Genomic DNA, 16495 nt, shown 5'->3' with positions numbered 1-16495 from the left:
GACTGCGGTATTCCTGAATTTTCTTGAAAGAAGCTAACAAAAAGGTTTAAGAGGCGAGGTTTCTTAAATATGTTATAAAACGGTTGAGGGGCGAGGTTTCTTTTTGCACATAACATCCCCTATCATCCCATCTACTATATCCTCCCATCATCCACTACCTCCACCGTCCCCTAAAGCTTAAACCTTCAACTTCCCCGCGGCTCTCAACCCTAAAACCCGATCCTTCTTAATCAGCCCCGTAAATTCCCTAATATCATTAACTAGCTCAACTGGTTTCTCCACGGCGGCGAAATGGCCACCGCGAGAGTGCTCGCGCCAGAAGACAATGTTTTTGGCGACTTCGGAACTGGCCCAGAAGTAGGGAATGTTAAATGTATCTTTGATTTCATTAGTTAGGTGGGGGCGGCGAAGGGGTTGGGAATGAACCTTTGGGGAAAAGAGAGGCACCGAAATCGACATCCGAGGAGAGCTTGGCGGAAGCCGCAGGGAGAGCGGTTTTTGATTTTTCGCCCTTGGTATTGGTGTAGATGTCGGCTTGGCCGGAGGAGCCTGGGATGATGTACATCTATTGCTAGACTTAGTTTCGGGATTTAAGGGATTACGGATGGGGTTGGCGAGAGAAGGAGATACTACGCACCATAGCCCAGGTAATAACATCTTCGTCTTGCCAGGTGAAGTCGTCGTCTACTATCGGTTCCATTTTATCACGCAGCCAGGCTAGCATTCCTAGGGGGGAGTCTACTACAGAATATGAGATGGTTTGGGGTTTTGTGCCTTGGATTTCCAGGTACCCTTCCCACCTTTTTATTAGTCCACTGTTTACTAGCCGCTGGACGATATTAAGCAAAACTAGGAACTTACCAAGTTCTTCCCTACCCCACCACATCATCCTGTTCAACTTCCCACCTTCCTGGTTGCTTGTCCAAGCAGCCCACAACATAAAACGCACAAAGGCCACTGGACTTGCCCACCAGCTGGGCGGATTTGTACCAAGCATATTCACATGCACGGCAACGCAGCTCTCGGGATACGCAATTCCCATGGCCCGGGAGGTCATGGAGCCCCAGTCGCCGCCTTGGGCAATATACTTGCTGTAGCCCAAGGCATGCATGAGTTTGTTGTTGATGGATGCCATGTTTACTACTGAGAATTCAGGGGATGACGAAGCGGATGAGAAGGCAAAGCCAGGGAGGGAGGGCGCTACCACATGGTAGGCTTGCTGGTTGGGGTCTGAAGGGCAGACGAGAGAGTCGATTATCTTGTCAACCTGAGGGGTCTTATTAGATTGCCTCGCAGCATAACATAAGGGGCAGGACATAGCACTTCAAGAAAACTCCCAGGCCACCCATGCTGGAAAATCAACGGGATCGCCCCCTCCTTCTCAGAACGATGATGCACGAAATGCATCATAAATTCTTCTCCCTCTTCCTCAATTGGCAGCGTGAACATTTTTAGGCGGGAATTAATCCGCGCTTCCACTGCGCGCCAATCGTATTTGGTGGTCCAGTATTCCTGGAGGTGGTGCATGACCGAGGGAGGAACACCGCGGGCCCATTCTTTCCCGGGAGGAAGATCAACACCTCCTGGGATGCGGGCGGTTCTGACACGGTCATTGATGAAGGAGAGGAGGGTATCAGAGATGGAGATTTTGAAAGGTGTTGGTGTTGGTTTTGATGTTGGTGTTGGGAGGGACATGATTTGTGAAGGCCCCGGGGAAGTAGATATACTTGTATTCGGAGATATAACAGGTGGAACGGTTAGAACGAGCAAGACAATTGGAATACCGCATATGAGATATCGCCACGAAGAACAAAACGCGCAAATGAAGAACGATTGAGACGTTAAAAGGAGGAAAATACCTTCCGACGTTGATCCCCATGTAAGACGGATTCGGGTCCTCGGCTCACTGAGTCACTAGAACTCAGCCTCTACGAAGTGGGTAGACGACTTCGCCCAGAACCAACTCGAGCACCTAAAGTAGGTTCCTAGAGGAATAGGCCACTATACCTCAGACCAATTTCTCGTTTATCCAGTTCTTGATATGTTGGCCGTGTACAGCACCGGATACTTCTGGCGCGGCCCGGAACCGGCTTAATCAGCACAAAACTATCTCGCTTATAGCTTGGACGAGACTCGAGTACAGTAGCTCCGTTCACCAACTCCTCCCCTCCTTCTACACACCCCACCGCGTAGAGCTATTCATTCATTCTCACTTTGTCTTCCCTCCTCCCTCAAGCCACCGCTGCACCGCAGCTTCAATGGGACCCCTCTCAGTGTCCTCTCGTTCACCCTACTCAAATTCGACTTTGCATGCTTGTGATTCCGATTCCGATTCCGAATCTTGTCTCCACGGACGACGTATTGCTCGGCCCTCCGCCGATAACGATAAGGACCCACAATGGTTGTCTTTGTCGACCTCGACGACGAGAATGAGCCTCCAGAGGACCCTAGATTGAGATCGCAGCATTGGACTAGGACTAGCTTGAATGAGCAAGGGGATGGAAAGAAGGATATAGACCCAAATAAGGCCGTCACGAGGGATAACCCGAATAAGTCGGCTATTACAGAGGCTTTGGGATGCTACCCGTATGCTTCCCCTTGAGAATGCCCGTGAAACTTCTTGCCCTTGTCGTTGCCTTGGCGGTTTGCACAGATGGCTGATCAATATGCCGCTTATAGCATAGTTATCTCTATATCATCCCATATCGATCTCAACACCCTTGACGCACTCGCGCGAACATGTTGGCAGATCCGCGCCAATCTTCTCCAATTCCGCAAGCAGCTCCTGACCTCGACTTTGTACTGTGAAAATGCAGATGTTGAGTTAAATCCCGAGCATACCTTTAGGTACCGTGCTAGGGCGGCCGATTGGTATTTTGTAGATGCAGGAAGGGAGGTAACCGGAGCGACTGGCAAGGCGGGTAACTGCGCTAGGGATATGGTTGGGGGTTGTAGAAGGTGTGGAAGAGTTGTCTGCAGAGTGAGTGCTTCCTTGAAGTTTATTCCGCCTTATATGGGATAGAATTGACAGTTATGACAGAACTGCACTATCAAGCCTCCAGCACCAGTGCTTCTTCACCACCGGCACCGACGCATTTGTACAGCCTGCTCTAGTGTCCCACTCTCGTCACTTATCAATCCGTCCTCTACACAAGGCCGTGCCGAACACACTTTAGCTTCCACCGAAGCCAGTACCGATATACCTAAAAGTGCGCTCTGCAATTGCGCTTCCGAGGGCGTATGGCTCTGCCAACCGTGTGGCCGTAGCCTTCGTAGTGCGGATGCGGAGTACGAAAGTATCTGGAAATGGCGCACCCGGTACCTGCTTTCCCTAGGCGGCTTAGGTGTCGGCTTCGGTGAAGGAAACCGTGGAGTTCCATGCGGTCGCGGAGAAGAGTGCGTAGCGGCAAGAGAGGTAGAACAGGAAATTGATTGCGATGCCGAAGATGCAAGAGAGATTGACAGTCGAGCTGCCAGCCCCTCCTCCAGTCCAGGAAGTTCAACGGAAAGTCCTGCAAGAGGAATTGGGCAAATGGGGCCTGGGTATGCGAGGCATGAAATTGAAGGGATAGGAGGAGTTGTGAAGAAAAAGTTGGTGAGGATGGTAAAGGTCGGTGCATGTGTGCCAGAGTGGGGTGCTGAGAATCATGTAGGCAAGTTTCTTGTTCGGGAAGTTGAGGGGCGGGCTAGGAGCTGGTGTGGCTGGTGCTGGAGAGTTATTCCAGGGCCTGACGATACTATTGGGTGAGGAATTCACGGGCTTGCAATGAGGGATCGTAGTTTATGACGATTTATGTGGTCATGGGAATGGCTAACGCGTTTATTAGGAGGCCTGAGCCATAATAATATGATTTGTTATTAGTCATTACGGCCACTGGCCTCGAGAATAATAAGTAACAGTGCTCTTTGCCTATTTACAGATAAATATAGCAGAATGGGCCCGTCACAGTGCTCATGACATTCTTCATCTGGATGGGTTGGCCAGCGGCATATCCCAAGTTGATAAAGTCCTCAAGAGTAGTGTTTGCCGACGGAGGGTCGTTGAGCATGGTGTTAGTGCCATCAAGAGCATTTCGGCGAGTCGCTGGATCTAATGCTTGCCTATTGCTGCATTAGCATTGCGAATTTAAACGTAGTAGATCACAATTTTAAAATGGGACGTACCACAGGGTCCATAGGCGATCGACTTGGCCATGATGCAGGTAGAATGCTGGGTCTCCTGGAGAGGTAAAGAGATCTCCACCGGGATCACCACTGTGACTTGTTAGCTACCATCTCGCAGGGCGTTAGTAGATTAAGTATCTTACCCAATGGCGAAGTGTCCACCACCATGGGGTCCAAGATCACCAGTCCCAGGGGGGCCCTCTAGATCCAATTGAAAGTCTCTAATATTATGTCTTTGGGTCATAAGATCTATAGGTAGTGTTAGCCAGCAGCCTACTTTAATTTCGTGCGGAAGTATTACTCCAGATTCTGGTGTAGTTGTTGTACTTCTGGAGACAGAAGGGACCAACGTCTCTCTTCAAGCATCTTGGGTTATAGCCCAACCCTCCGTCTGGTCCTGGAGGGGTGTTGGTCAAGCCAATTGGGCCAAGGTTCACCGACATGTTCGAAAAGGGTCCCGACTGAACACATCCACCACCCAAGCCAGCATCGATCACGATGGGGGGATTGGCGCCTTCAACGGGAGGAAGGAGAACTAGCGGGTCATGCGGGATGAATTCGCCATTACCACCCATGCTATATGGGCTGCCATCGAACATTGGAGAGTCTTGTGGTGCTGCAGCCCACTTGGACCAATCCCAATAAGGCTGGTATCCCTTGTACCCACACTCATTGCGAAGAGCCTGTTCATAGTGCCAGATAAAGTATCGATGCCATCCCAAAAACGTCCCGCTGAAGTGGATGTAGGGGGTCTGGTTCTGATGAACAGCCACGAAATCGTCAAACTGTTTGATCCACGGTTAGCACACGGCACGGGGAGTGCCTGGGAGGCGTTGTGCTTACCCGGGTCCTGGCACCCGGCACGAGAGAATTCGGCGTCAGGTTGCTCTTCCGCTGCAGACATTGCACCGCATCTGTATATGCCTTTCTGTCCTCCGGTGCCATGCTACCACTGCAGAACTGTTAAACATGCTCATGCAGCCATACGTAGGATGACTTACAATTCCCGGCGAATAGCAATGTTTCTCACCGTGCAGCTCGCTTCGACGCCGCGTTTTGCAAGAGCGCCTTCCTCCTCCCGCAGCTGACCAAGAATATCATTTGCAGCCTCCCCAAGGAGTTGTGACAGCTGGGCTGCTTCATCTTGGGCGGCATTGATGCTGGAAGCCAGGCACGAGAACACTGCCAAGGCAGGAAGAGCCGAGAACTTCATTCTGAGAGGTGGATGTTGAAGTGAGTGCTTGATCTGTGTAACTGGTGGAGGACAAGGAAAGCCCTCTGAGATGGGGGCACCGAGCCAAATAAAGGAGAAGAAAGAAAATGGGGGTGGCAGGAGATGTCAATAGCCCCAAACATTCTAAGAGCACTCCCGTTGGTGCATCGACATACAATCTATTGGCAATATACATCCCATTGCCAGAACAGCTCATATTAGGGCGACTCAAGCCACGCGGCGAACCGAGCCCATCTCTTCGAGCGGGGGAACTGTAGAAATTAGTTCAAATTGCCTCAGGGAGCGGCTTCACGGATTGTTTTAGGATGCTTAGAAGAGACGACAGCAGGGTGTATTGTCCAATGACCACCCCGTTGGAAACCATTGTCCAATCATCCAATGTTGTCACAGTGCTACAAAGTACGAAGTACTACGTAAGGTACGTACTGAGTATTTCCACGGAAGTATAACCGGTTAGGGTTTGCTTACTGCACTTCCTGGCTCCTGGGGCCTACCGAATGCTAAGTCTACCAAGTTGAAGGTTCTTTATAGAAGAGTTTTGGTATCGTTTGATCTAAGTTCATCTAACTCTATGAGTCAGGCGTTATAAAACCGGATCTCACGTACTGCACTATCTAGAACACTCAAAGGTTCGATTGTGTTTTCCATATATTGCTGCAGATACAGTGTCTCAGCCACCCTCCCCCTTAATTCGGGATTCTCAGCTACATAAGTATGTATTTGGCTTCCCACCCCCCGGGTCTGCGGGGGGTCACCGAACACGCAAGCGACGTGCATGCGTGAGAGCAAGGACTAATGTTACTTCGTACACTCGGTGTACGTACGGGGTCCTGCACTATTATTGAATTACGCTGTAGAAGCCACGCGGGGGACTTACAATAAGCAACTGCTGATAGAGATGTCCCGGTAACACTTTCGTACTAGGGCGCTGCGGTCCGGCGACGGAAGCTTCCCCCCGCGGGCCGGGGCCGGGGCCGCAGGCTACGGGCTACGGGCCATATTACCCGGTTGAGTGAGTGCAGCCCGGCGGAGCAAGGCGATTGCTCGGCAAGGCAGGTAGTAAATAAGATATTCTCTAGCGGCGCCCCCCGCGAGCTGGTGTCCCAAGCGCCTCCAGCAACAGCTTCCAGGGTACAGGGCTGGATGTACTGGACCGCATACGATACGACAATGTCACAAAGTTGGCCGGAATAACCCCCGGTATACCAGTACTTTGTACGTAGCATCTCCGCTGCTCTGGGCATGGATATGGCTTCCAGCGCTCGGATGACACGATGTTCTGGGGAGGGCGTACCATGAAGCAGGTTCGGTCTTGCAGTCCGAAATACGCCTCGGGGTATGAGAGACCAGCTTGCTAGGGACCGAGTTGGGAGTCGGTTGCGAAGTTTGCGATGGTTGGCCGTGGGGTGCCGTAGGGTGGTATTATATTCACAATCGCTATGCTCGAGAACAGTTGGCATGGTCTAACCCTGAATCAAGCTTTGGGTCCGAGTGCCAGATCGATGCTCTCCAGAGCCACAGTGCCTGTGCACACTTCGAACTCGTACATACCTCCGTACAATGCGGTACGAGTACCAGCGAGAATCCCATCGGGCTGGAATACCAGGGAATCCTTTGTTCGAAACTTCGAGGAAGCTGGCCGGCCTATGCCTGACATTCCGGGGTTGAGCTGTTTAGTGGAGGAGGTCAATGCGATACAGCCTTCGGCCAGGGGAGTCTCCGATATGTTTAACAGGAGACCAGTGGACGACAACCGATCTTAAGGAAGGGAACTCGACATGCTCCGATTCTTCTCAAGCCGAAGATTCTGACAGCGCTGCTAGCTTCAATGGCTACTCCTCCGCCACCTGCTGGAACTGGTGAGCCAGATATCAACCACGGACCGCGGCTTTTTGCAGCAACTGCGGTGGTGACCATATTTGCTCTAGTCGCGGTTTGCACAAGACTATGGGTCAGGAAGGTTATGATCAAGTCGGTGGGGTGGGATGATGTGTTCATGGTAGCGGCGATGGTAGGCTTTTCTCCGAACGCTAATCTGTAGCTCGTTCCCTCCAAAGGTCCCTATTAACATTTCATAGATTCTCTCGCTTGTCGCCGAGGGTTTGACCATTGCTGATGTTTACTATGGGGCGGGTCGACATGCAGCATACCTCACCGATCCTGACAAGCACTCTTACGGCTTGTTTCTCAACTTCGTCAGCCAGCCATTCTATCTCGTCGGCGTTGTCTTGGTGAAGGTTAGCATTGGGCTCTTCCTAGTACGAATAACACCATCGGTATTCTTCAACCGCTTCATCTGGTCCATGCAGGCCTTCATGTGTATATACACCACCATAGCGCTAAGTAAGTAGTGTTAGATGATTATCTACGTGGGGAGTATGATACTAAGCAATCTTTGGCAATAGTTACAATTTTTACCCAATGCAGACCTCTGAGCGTCATCTGGGATCACACAGTGACTGAGGCAATTTGCTTCACTCCGCTTGGCCTCCGTGCCTGTGCATATTTTAATGCCGGTATGTCCCACGTTAATCTGCTTGCAGGTATCTTGATCACCAAATGCGTCTTACCTAACTAACATTTTATAGCATGCGGCATCTTTGCCGATCTTGTCTTCGCATTGATTCCTATTCCCATGCTATGGAACGTCAGAATAAACACGCAGGTCAAGGCCGCACTCTTCGGAATCTTATCATTAGGTTTATTGTATGTCAAGTTCTTTTTGGACTACTCTGGACACGATGTTACACTGGAAGAGCGTGCTAACATGACCTGTATATATAGTGCAACTGCGGCATGTATTGTCAAAGTCGTCTACCTCACGTCTTATGGGAAATACAATGACTTCCTCTGGGACAGCGTTGATATCACGATCTGGACGTCCTGTGAACTCAACATTGGCATCTTCGCCGCTTCAATCGCGACCCTCAAGCCACTGTTCCGAGCCACTTTCCGAGGATCATCCCTCAGTAAAGGCTATACCAACGGCACCAAGGACCAGAGGTCCATGGACAAGAGTGGATTCGTGAAACATATAAGCAACCATCAAGGCGAAAACAAGATCGGAGACGGAAGTAGAAGTCATGATGACGATTTTGAGATGTACGGAAACGTCGTCACGACAAATAAGAAGAGGGGTGTGACGGACATGGACAGTGAATCGCAGGAGATTATCTTGCCTTTTCAGAATCCGGGAATAATGAAAACAACACAAGTCAACGTCTCTGTTAGCGACGTGCGAACGAAGAAATATTATGATGATGCTGCGTAAGAGAGTTCCTGGGGTGGTGTTCCGAGAAGACATCCCAAGTGCACACTAGTTATATCTCGCGGACCTGAGGTTGTATCTCTTATAAAATGTAGTCTAATTTGGATGTACTGGTAACAGGATAGGCGTTTTAATTCAATCCTCACATGGATAAATGTACCATTTCGCAATATATATAGCGAAGCGTCAGAGAATGGCTCGGATAGTCGAGACAGTCTTAAAGAGCCTTGTATGAGCGATAAGCTTCACACCCATGAAGGTGGAGCAAAATTATAGAATTTCAAGGACTGGAAATATTTCGAGATGGAAGTAAGGTACAGGTAAGAAAGATTTTCAAGTCCGAATTAGATCCATTAAGACTGGGTTTTCGAAACATAGACTAATACGCGATAACAGAGCATCATGTTAATTTTTCAGCAATCAGATCTGACAGAAAAGATCCAGGTTTAGCAAGACTTTGTGCTCTGCCCACCCAGTTGACTGACTGTCTCAACTTTCAAACGCTGGACGCTATTGATGTAGTAAATGGTCGCCCAAATACCAGGGACAATTACGATAGTCATGAAGCAAAAAGTGTGCAGAGACTGTTGGGAGATAAGTGTGATAGAGGGTTTATTTTCAATAATTTGCTCTTCATTAACTGGAAATTCCGTATCAGCTCGGCCTTACATGCAAGGTAGATAGCTCTTAAATAGGTGCCTTCAGTAAGGATAAATGCGATAAGAATTCGCGGTTCTGACCAATATTTTCATTCTTATCACCTTGGGTTTTCATAAGCCACAAAAGTAATCAAACGTTAGTTCGCCGAAATCTGGATTCTGAAAAGAAGAAAAGAAAAAAGGGGTGGAAAAAGCACACAAAAAACAACTCAAGCTAAAGCCGAAATGATAACCAATAGCGCACTTGATGGGCACTCCTACGCCGTAGAGTAGCTTCCGCATATTAAAAAATTCGTCGCTTTAAACACATCCAAAGATATATTTAATGGCCTTGACTTTCTTTTCATTGCCCGTACCTTTGCTAGCTTGGATGTACGTGTTGACGACATGCTGTTTATGGGTAGCATTTAATTGTGTTCGAATGGCGTAGACAGCCTCGCGATACTTATTAGCCAGGAACATAATGTCGATATAGTCTTTACTATGGGGCGAGCCCTGTCCTCGTCCAAAGAAAGCACCGAGTTTACTGCTCATCAGAGTCGAGATATTCAATACTGGCCAGGATCTTTCTCCTATAGGCGCTTCCCTTGTTACAATCTCAAATGCTGTTTGAGGATCATCAGGAGCGCCAAGGGTGCCTGTGGGCATGAATCAGTAAAAGGGAATAGTATTGTCACTGTGTAGCGACTATAACAATTATATAATTAACGCCAAACTCACCACTTAGCATAACGTCTGCCTCTGTAAACAGGTCCGGAAGGCCCTGGTTTTCGATCACCCCGCCGGTTCTAACAAATAGTCTTATTGTACCCGAAACCGGACCCTGGGGGCGTAGGATCCTAAATTAGTTTGGTTAGTAATATTACTTTCGGTTTTCGGGCACTCGGGAATTCAAACCGTTGTTGAGATTTGATGATGTTGATAAGGTGGTTCATATCGCAACCAACTGTCAGGTCGATATCATTTGTATGACGATTGCTTCCACGAAGCCACAAGGAATAGCCACCCATAAAAGCAAATGGGACGTTATTTACTTCGAAAACACGTGCCAAAAAGTCAGCAGCCGAGCATAAGTGAGCCACTGTAGTTTCAGTCGCCGCTTTTTGAGCTAGACTAAATCCCTCAGCAACCGTGTATGTCCCTGGAGGTGGCTGAGCTGCTTGTTTTGGCGGTTGTCTGCTCGAAAGAGACATGCTGGAATGTAAGAGGCTTGGTGTTATTTTTGAGCAAGATACCGAAGGTTAGAAGAGTCGATCGGTTTCTGAAATGTGGTTTGATAGGATTGAGAATGAAGTTGAGAATGATCGAGATTAGGGTGATCTGGATCTTAGACTGATATTGCTCTGTCTACATCAAGTTCTACCAAAACTGGCTAGGCGTCTATTTCTATTAATAGTATTACGTGTCCGTAGTACTGGTAATATATCACCTAATTATTTAAGCATCCAAAACATAAATTGGTAGCAGTGAGGTTGTAACGCAGGAGTTCACGGCTGGGTGTGCTGTGGCGGGGTCTGCTTTGTCAGCCCAGCTTTCTGATCTACGAACCCCAACAACGTTCAAAAACTTCACAAATCACACACAGCTGTTGTCATGGGTACTAAACAAGCCGCAAAGGGCCCTGATCCAGAATTACGGGACAGATATGACAGCGACGGCGGAAAGGCTGAAGTACATGAAGTCATTAAGGTTCTTGAGAATGCGGGAATATCTTGCTGTGTAGTTGGGACATCAGCACTCAGGCATTTTGGCGCTCCTCGAGTCACAGAGGTATACTGATATGTATGTCCATTTCCATACTTCAGTGACTAAACATGATAGGACTGGTCCATCTGCGTCCCATCAGACAAGCTTGAACATGCGGCATCACTTTTTCAGACCGGACGCCTCTTGGAGCACTATGATCCAACTTCTCCTCGGACAGTTCAGCCACATTCCTTATATCATACATTTCCCTTCTTTAAACGTAAAGGGTTTTTTATGTGGATTGTGCTTGTTCCTTCATGGGATTGCCAACTCGAGTGTATTCCGGAAAACTTCGAAAGAGGTCATGCTGGGGTGCCATATCCTCGGCTAGAGGTGTTCACTCAAAGTCTGCTTGACACATCAGATTTTAACCTGGTTGACCTTGTCGATGGTATGGATCTGACCGAGGAGTGGGGTCTAGCGAACCTTCGATTAGAAGGCACCCCAGACGCAGCTTACATTGCGAAGAAGAATGAAGCAATCCGGTCGTCGATTCCTCTGACGGATACCTCCTGTATCCTCGAGCTTGGCACCAACCCGCAGGAGCGTATAAGGACTTGGCAAGAGGTTGTGAGGAGTAAGAGTGCAAGGATTGGGCTCGAGTTTCCCAAAGAATTCTACGCTACTCGGTTTCGTTTAAAAGGATCCCAAGACCCTAGGATTCCCAATAAAGAAGCTGACGATACCTTTCTTCGGTTTCTCAAGTCGACCGACGCAAGTAGTGATGATATCGTGGCGGTACAACGGCAGTAACACCACATACTCGCCCGGCTTTACTAGCTTCGCTATATTCCTGGTATAAAGACTTTAAAAGGGTTCGTTTTAGAAAATGCAGAATGGCTTCAATCGAAAGGCATTATCATCTTTCCATAGCGCAAAAACAACGTCTGAAATGGATACAAGCGCAATACGTCGATTAAAATGGTCTTCTAAGATTCTCCAAAATGTTCCCCCTCGACTCCTCGAATACCCATCGGTAGACTTGTCCATTAATATAGTCATTAATCAGGCTCTTTCTATGCTCTATACATTTTTGGAAAAGAGATTACACGAAGGTATCTAGAGCGTGCTACCATCTACAAGCACCACACTTGTAGTCCTATATAGTTGTGCCGACCTTTTCGAGCTATCCTCAGCACTACCAAGCACTACTCTATTCACCTTCAGTGCTTACCTTTAACATATTTAATAAAAATACCTTAGTTAATTCATGGTGGTTTGCTTATGAGTACAATCCCAGATTCCGAGCAATTATTGCAATACTCAAATATGTCCTGGGATAATGGAGGTGCCATCAACGAACAGCCCTATCCATTATGGAGGTTTTTGATATAATGGAAATAATAATAGAAATTCAACAAAGTGAAAAATGGCAATTGTAAAAATTTATCTCTATTAGGCCAATGATGGAAATTTATTCCCATCCCGATAGAAAACATCTCTATTATACCAGTTCTGAAAATTATTATTAAAGGTGGAAAACTATACTCATGGAAATTCATTTTGAATCACTTCCTTAAAATGAAAATAAAGTACGGTGTGAAAGAGGGTTAGTTGGCAAATCGCTACTAGGCTGGAGCTGCATGCTTCGTAGTAAACAATTATTAGTTAACAGCACTATACTACGCCTCCCCAATTGTTTGTCCTCGTCATTGTTAACGTGTTGGACTGCCAAGCGGAAAGGGGCCGGAAAATATCTAGCGACGCGGTCCCTGGTTGGCTCGGAGAGCATCAAATCTAGCGGCCGCGCTCCTACATAAGCCGGGCTGAGGCGGCCGCTCCAGGGATATAGCTTTGTAAGTAACATTTCGACGTCGACAACCACAACTTTTCTTCGATAAGGAAGTAATTGGACAACTATGAAACGCCCCGCTGTTTAGAATATCGATAAGTTTGTCATTTCTTTTGCATCATTCTGCGCCATAAATTGCAATTCAAGCCAGTCCTGCGGCACAAAGCTTGGGAGATTCGGATTTGGGACTCCCCTTATCTACTTTACTTTTTTCAGGTTGAGAACACAGGTATATTCCAACAGAAAGTCCCATTTCGGGTGATATTGATTGGCTACTATGAATATACTCATTTCTAGATTGTGTGTATTGGCGGTGGAACAAAGCGCTAAAGCCAACATAATTCCCACATCACACTGCGACCCAGGAAATATTCCAGCTAAGGCCATGCCTTGACTATAGGACGGAGCGCACGTAGCAGTTGAGCTACCCATACAACATATGGCATTATTAGATGGTCGACGTCAACTGGGAGTCGAAGCACGCCACCTATTCTTCAATATATGGGATTTTTCCTGGGCTTATTTCAGGGAGAGAAGAGGTCCGCAAATATGTTTGCCGCCAAGGACTGGAATATGCACGAAAAGAATTGGAAGCTACATACATTCTGATCAAAAACCCTGATACCCGCTGAATTCGGATAGCGAAAGCTAAAGTCATCACCTAGCAATGACAGCGTAGGCTCCTTGATACCTGCCCTGAAGCCTAGGTTATTTGAATATTCAGCGCCTTGAGAGCCTCGAAGTTTACACCAATAACGACCACTCTTCCAGCTCCGTGGCATGCGGACCCCTGTCTCGCGTATATCATTTCTTTTGGCCTGAACATGCCTCCCGACGTACTGTGTAACAGGTACTTTCATGTACTCTGGAAGTGGGGCAGCAGAATTTCTGAATGATAACCATCAAATGAACACCACCTCGATCGTTAGCCAAGCATCCTGTATCGCCAATGGGGCAAATCATCCACCATCAACCATCTATTTGGAACTCGGCATTGCGTGCTGTTCTCCCAGCTATCGCGACCAATCCGGTGATCGGAGGATACAGCACAGCTGCACATGGACCCTAATCACAAAAACGATCAACCAACAATTTGCATTTCAGCCGCCAGATGTCGTCTTATCACAAAGATGCAACATACAAGGGAGCAGAGATATTGGCACCTGCTACGACAGGTATTACCCTAGCATTTATACTCTACCTTATCCTCTCCTATCATCTATGATGTGGTGTTCAAAGACAACATCCTTCTCACACCATGTCTGAAACTCCTGTGTCAACAGGTTCCGACCCCGAAAAGGGTGCCTATGCCTCTGGCTCGAGGATTACAGGATCCAATGATGGAAAAACGATATCTACCCATGTGCGGGAAAACCCCGCTGACTCGGAGGAAGTCGAATTAGGTGACAACAGCCAGTTGAGGTACGGTCCGTAATCTTGTCCACTTGCAACCAGAAGACTCAGGATTTTCTACTAGGCGTGGATTGGAGCAAAGGCACATTCAGATGATTGCATTGGCTGGAACTATTGGCACTGTAAGCTTTTCCGAGTTATGTCGCAGAACATACAAAGATATTGACACTATCAGGGATTGTTTCTCGGATCAGGGAAAGCAATTGCGTTTGGAGGCCCCTTGGGGGCACTGTAAGTTCTCTAGTGCACGTGTGTGCTGTATGCTGACGTATATTGAAGCTTGGGTTATTCTTTCGTGGGAATATTGGCCATTGGAGTGGTTTTGAGCATAGCAGAGTTGAGGTAAGTGTCTCATATTATTGTCCGGCTCTTCAGCTAATTCCCGCTTAGTGCTCTTGCTCCCTTGACTGGCGGCATTATTCGCCATGCCGAGAATTTCGTCGACCCAGCCCTCTCTTTTGCCCAAGGGTGGAATTTAATTTATAATTACCTAATCGGCTTGCCGGCCGAAATCGTGGCAGCCGCCGTTATTGTGCAGTTTTGGTCAACTATTAATTCTGCTATCTGGATTACTATTTTTGCGGTTTTAATCATCATATGCAATGTGTTGTTTGTGAGGGTGTATGGGGAGCTCGAGTTTACGTTTGCGACCCTGAAAATCATCCTGATTGTTGGCTTAAACATAATGGTAAGTGGTGACATCCTGAAGCTATTGGATTGGGCTAATTGATCAAGGCTCTTGTTATCACTTGCGGCGGTGGCCCCGATCACCATCCATTGGGATTCCAATACTGGAGAAATCCGGGCCCTTTTGTTGATTTTCTCGGTTATACAGGCTCCTTGGGCCACTTCATGGGGTTCTACACGATCTTTTCAAATGCAGTCTACGCTTATGCAGGAGTCGAAAACATTTCCCTGGCCGCAGCGGAGACTCGAGCACCTAGACGAAGCATTCCTATTGCGGCGAAACGTATTTTCTGGAGAGTGTTGCTATTCTATGGTCAATATTCCTCCATTCAAGATAAGCTCATTGAACAGCTAATCTAACTTCTGCGGATAGTCCTCTCCATTTTTATGGTTGGCCTTGTTGTCCCATCTAACGACGAGAACCTCCTCACGAGCACGGGTACAGCAGCACAGTCCCCGTTCGTGATTGCTGCCACAAGAGCAGGGATAAAAGTTGTACCTTCCATCATCAACGCTGTCGTATTGACAAGCGCCTGGAGTGCTGCAAATGGCGGTAAGCTCTCAAGCTCTAGACAACCTCTGCTGAGCCCCTATACTGACAATCCACCTGCAAGGCCTCCTTGGCGGCTCCCGAACCCTCTATGGCATGGCTCGCGAAGGCCACGCACCCAAAATATTCCTCCGAATCAACCGCATGGGAGTCCCCTACGTTGGAGTAGCATTCTTGTCCCTTTTCCTGTGCCTGGGCTATATGACGACCACATCGTCTGCCGCCATTGTATTCGGGTGGCTCCAACGTCTTGTAGCTGTCGCAGCTTTGGTCAACTGGATAATCATCACTACAGTGTATTTGCGCTTTTATTACGCTTGCAAGAAGCAAGGAATTGATCGCTCGGAACTTCCATGGAAAGGACCCCTCCAACCATACGCTGCCTGGACATCTTTAATTGCGTGCTCAATACTACTATTAACTGGAGGCTATATAGTCTTCATTCACGGCTTGTATGTTCCCTTTCAACCCACTCTAATCTTCACTCCTTTCTCCACTCTCTATTCGCTGAAAACATTCGATACATTGGCTTACATACTTTCCTTAGCTGGGATCCCCAAACCTTCATTTCATCATACATCAACATCCCCATCGTCCTCCTTCTTTACTTCGGCTACAAGTTCATCAAGAAGACGAAAATCATTCCGCTGGCTGATGTACCAATCAAACATTTCATCGATTTTGCGAATGCAAATCCTGAGCCACCTCCAAAGCCGAATACGGGATTGAGGAGGTTTAATTTCCTTTGGGGTTAAGCGGAGCAGCTGGGCTGAGGCTGGAGGACGGATCGTTATTGGAAAGATGCCAAGCAACACCTTGTCCAAGTCGTCTTCATATAGTCAACAATATTGGGTGGTTATCAGCTGTTAGTCATGACGGCTTGAAAGAGAGATATAGACAATTTTGATGCAGACTATGTGCTCTGTGAAATATGTACAGTGGAAATCGTCGTCTAACCCCCGGGTTATCCCTCCCCCGCCCA

At 47.9% G+C, this 16495-nt stretch overlaps 7 protein-coding genes across 7 annotated transcripts; 4 read left to right on the top strand and 3 right to left on the bottom strand.

The window, feature by feature from the left end:
- Window positions 1-177: 177 nt before the first annotated feature.
- Window positions 178-1695, bottom strand: BP5553_05021 (uncharacterized protein; the record flags this gene model as incomplete). The annotated part of the gene is made up of 5 exons (XM_032013644.1): window positions 178-377; window positions 427-565; window positions 638-741; window positions 862-1267; window positions 1399-1695. 5 exons carry the CDS (start codon window positions 1693-1695, stop codon window positions 178-180), a joined length of 1146 nt encoding a protein of 381 aa, XP_031870244.1.
- A 703-nt stretch (window positions 1696-2398) lies between these two features.
- Window positions 2399-3748, top strand: BP5553_05020 (uncharacterized protein; the record flags this gene model as incomplete). Its single annotated transcript, XM_032013643.1, has 3 exons — window positions 2399-2586; window positions 2680-2980; window positions 3041-3748. 3 exons carry the CDS (start codon window positions 2399-2401, stop codon window positions 3746-3748), a joined length of 1197 nt encoding a protein of 398 aa, XP_031870243.1.
- Window positions 3749-3914: 166 nt separating this feature from the next.
- Window positions 3915-5377, bottom strand: BP5553_05019 (uncharacterized protein; the record flags this gene model as incomplete). Its single annotated transcript, XM_032013642.1, has 6 exons — window positions 3915-4101; window positions 4165-4254; window positions 4308-4413; window positions 4466-4949; window positions 5008-5116; window positions 5166-5377. The coding sequence occupies 6 exons, from the start codon at window positions 5375-5377 to the stop codon at window positions 3915-3917; spliced, it is 1188 nt and encodes a 395-aa protein (XP_031870242.1).
- A 1523-nt stretch (window positions 5378-6900) lies between these two features.
- BP5553_05018 (uncharacterized protein) lies at window positions 6901-8669 on the top strand (the record flags this gene model as incomplete). The annotated part of the gene is made up of 5 exons (XM_032013641.1): window positions 6901-7083; window positions 7134-7409; window positions 7477-7741; window positions 7804-7914; window positions 7987-8669. 5 exons carry the CDS (start codon window positions 6901-6903, stop codon window positions 8667-8669), a joined length of 1518 nt encoding a protein of 505 aa, XP_031870241.1.
- A 956-nt stretch (window positions 8670-9625) lies between these two features.
- On the bottom strand, window positions 9626-10518 carry BP5553_05017 (uncharacterized protein; the record flags this gene model as incomplete). Its single annotated transcript, XM_032013640.1, has 3 exons — window positions 9626-9963; window positions 10046-10164; window positions 10223-10518. The coding sequence occupies 3 exons, from the start codon at window positions 10516-10518 to the stop codon at window positions 9626-9628; spliced, it is 753 nt and encodes a 250-aa protein (XP_031870240.1).
- A 400-nt stretch (window positions 10519-10918) lies between these two features.
- On the top strand, window positions 10919-11824 carry BP5553_05016 (uncharacterized protein; the record flags this gene model as incomplete). The annotated part of the gene is made up of 2 exons (XM_032013639.1): window positions 10919-11095; window positions 11147-11824. The coding sequence occupies 2 exons, from the start codon at window positions 10919-10921 to the stop codon at window positions 11822-11824; spliced, it is 855 nt and encodes a 284-aa protein (XP_031870239.1).
- A 2297-nt stretch (window positions 11825-14121) lies between these two features.
- Window positions 14122-16268, top strand: BP5553_05015 (uncharacterized protein; the record flags this gene model as incomplete). Its single annotated transcript, XM_032013638.1, has 9 exons — window positions 14122-14285; window positions 14341-14398; window positions 14452-14507; window positions 14556-14618; window positions 14667-14964; window positions 15012-15276; window positions 15337-15516; window positions 15578-15965; window positions 16061-16268. 9 exons carry the CDS (start codon window positions 14122-14124, stop codon window positions 16266-16268), a joined length of 1680 nt encoding a protein of 559 aa, XP_031870238.1.
- Between the last annotated feature and the right edge of the window lie 227 nt (window positions 16269-16495).

The sequence above is a fragment of the Venustampulla echinocandica genome (genome assembly GCF_003357145.1).
Source record: "Venustampulla echinocandica strain BP 5553 chromosome Unknown scaffold_2, whole genome shotgun sequence".
NCBI lineage: Eukaryota > Fungi > Ascomycota > Leotiomycetes > Helotiales > Pleuroascaceae > Venustampulla > Venustampulla echinocandica.
This window is presented reverse-complemented; position numbering and strand designations above follow the sequence as displayed.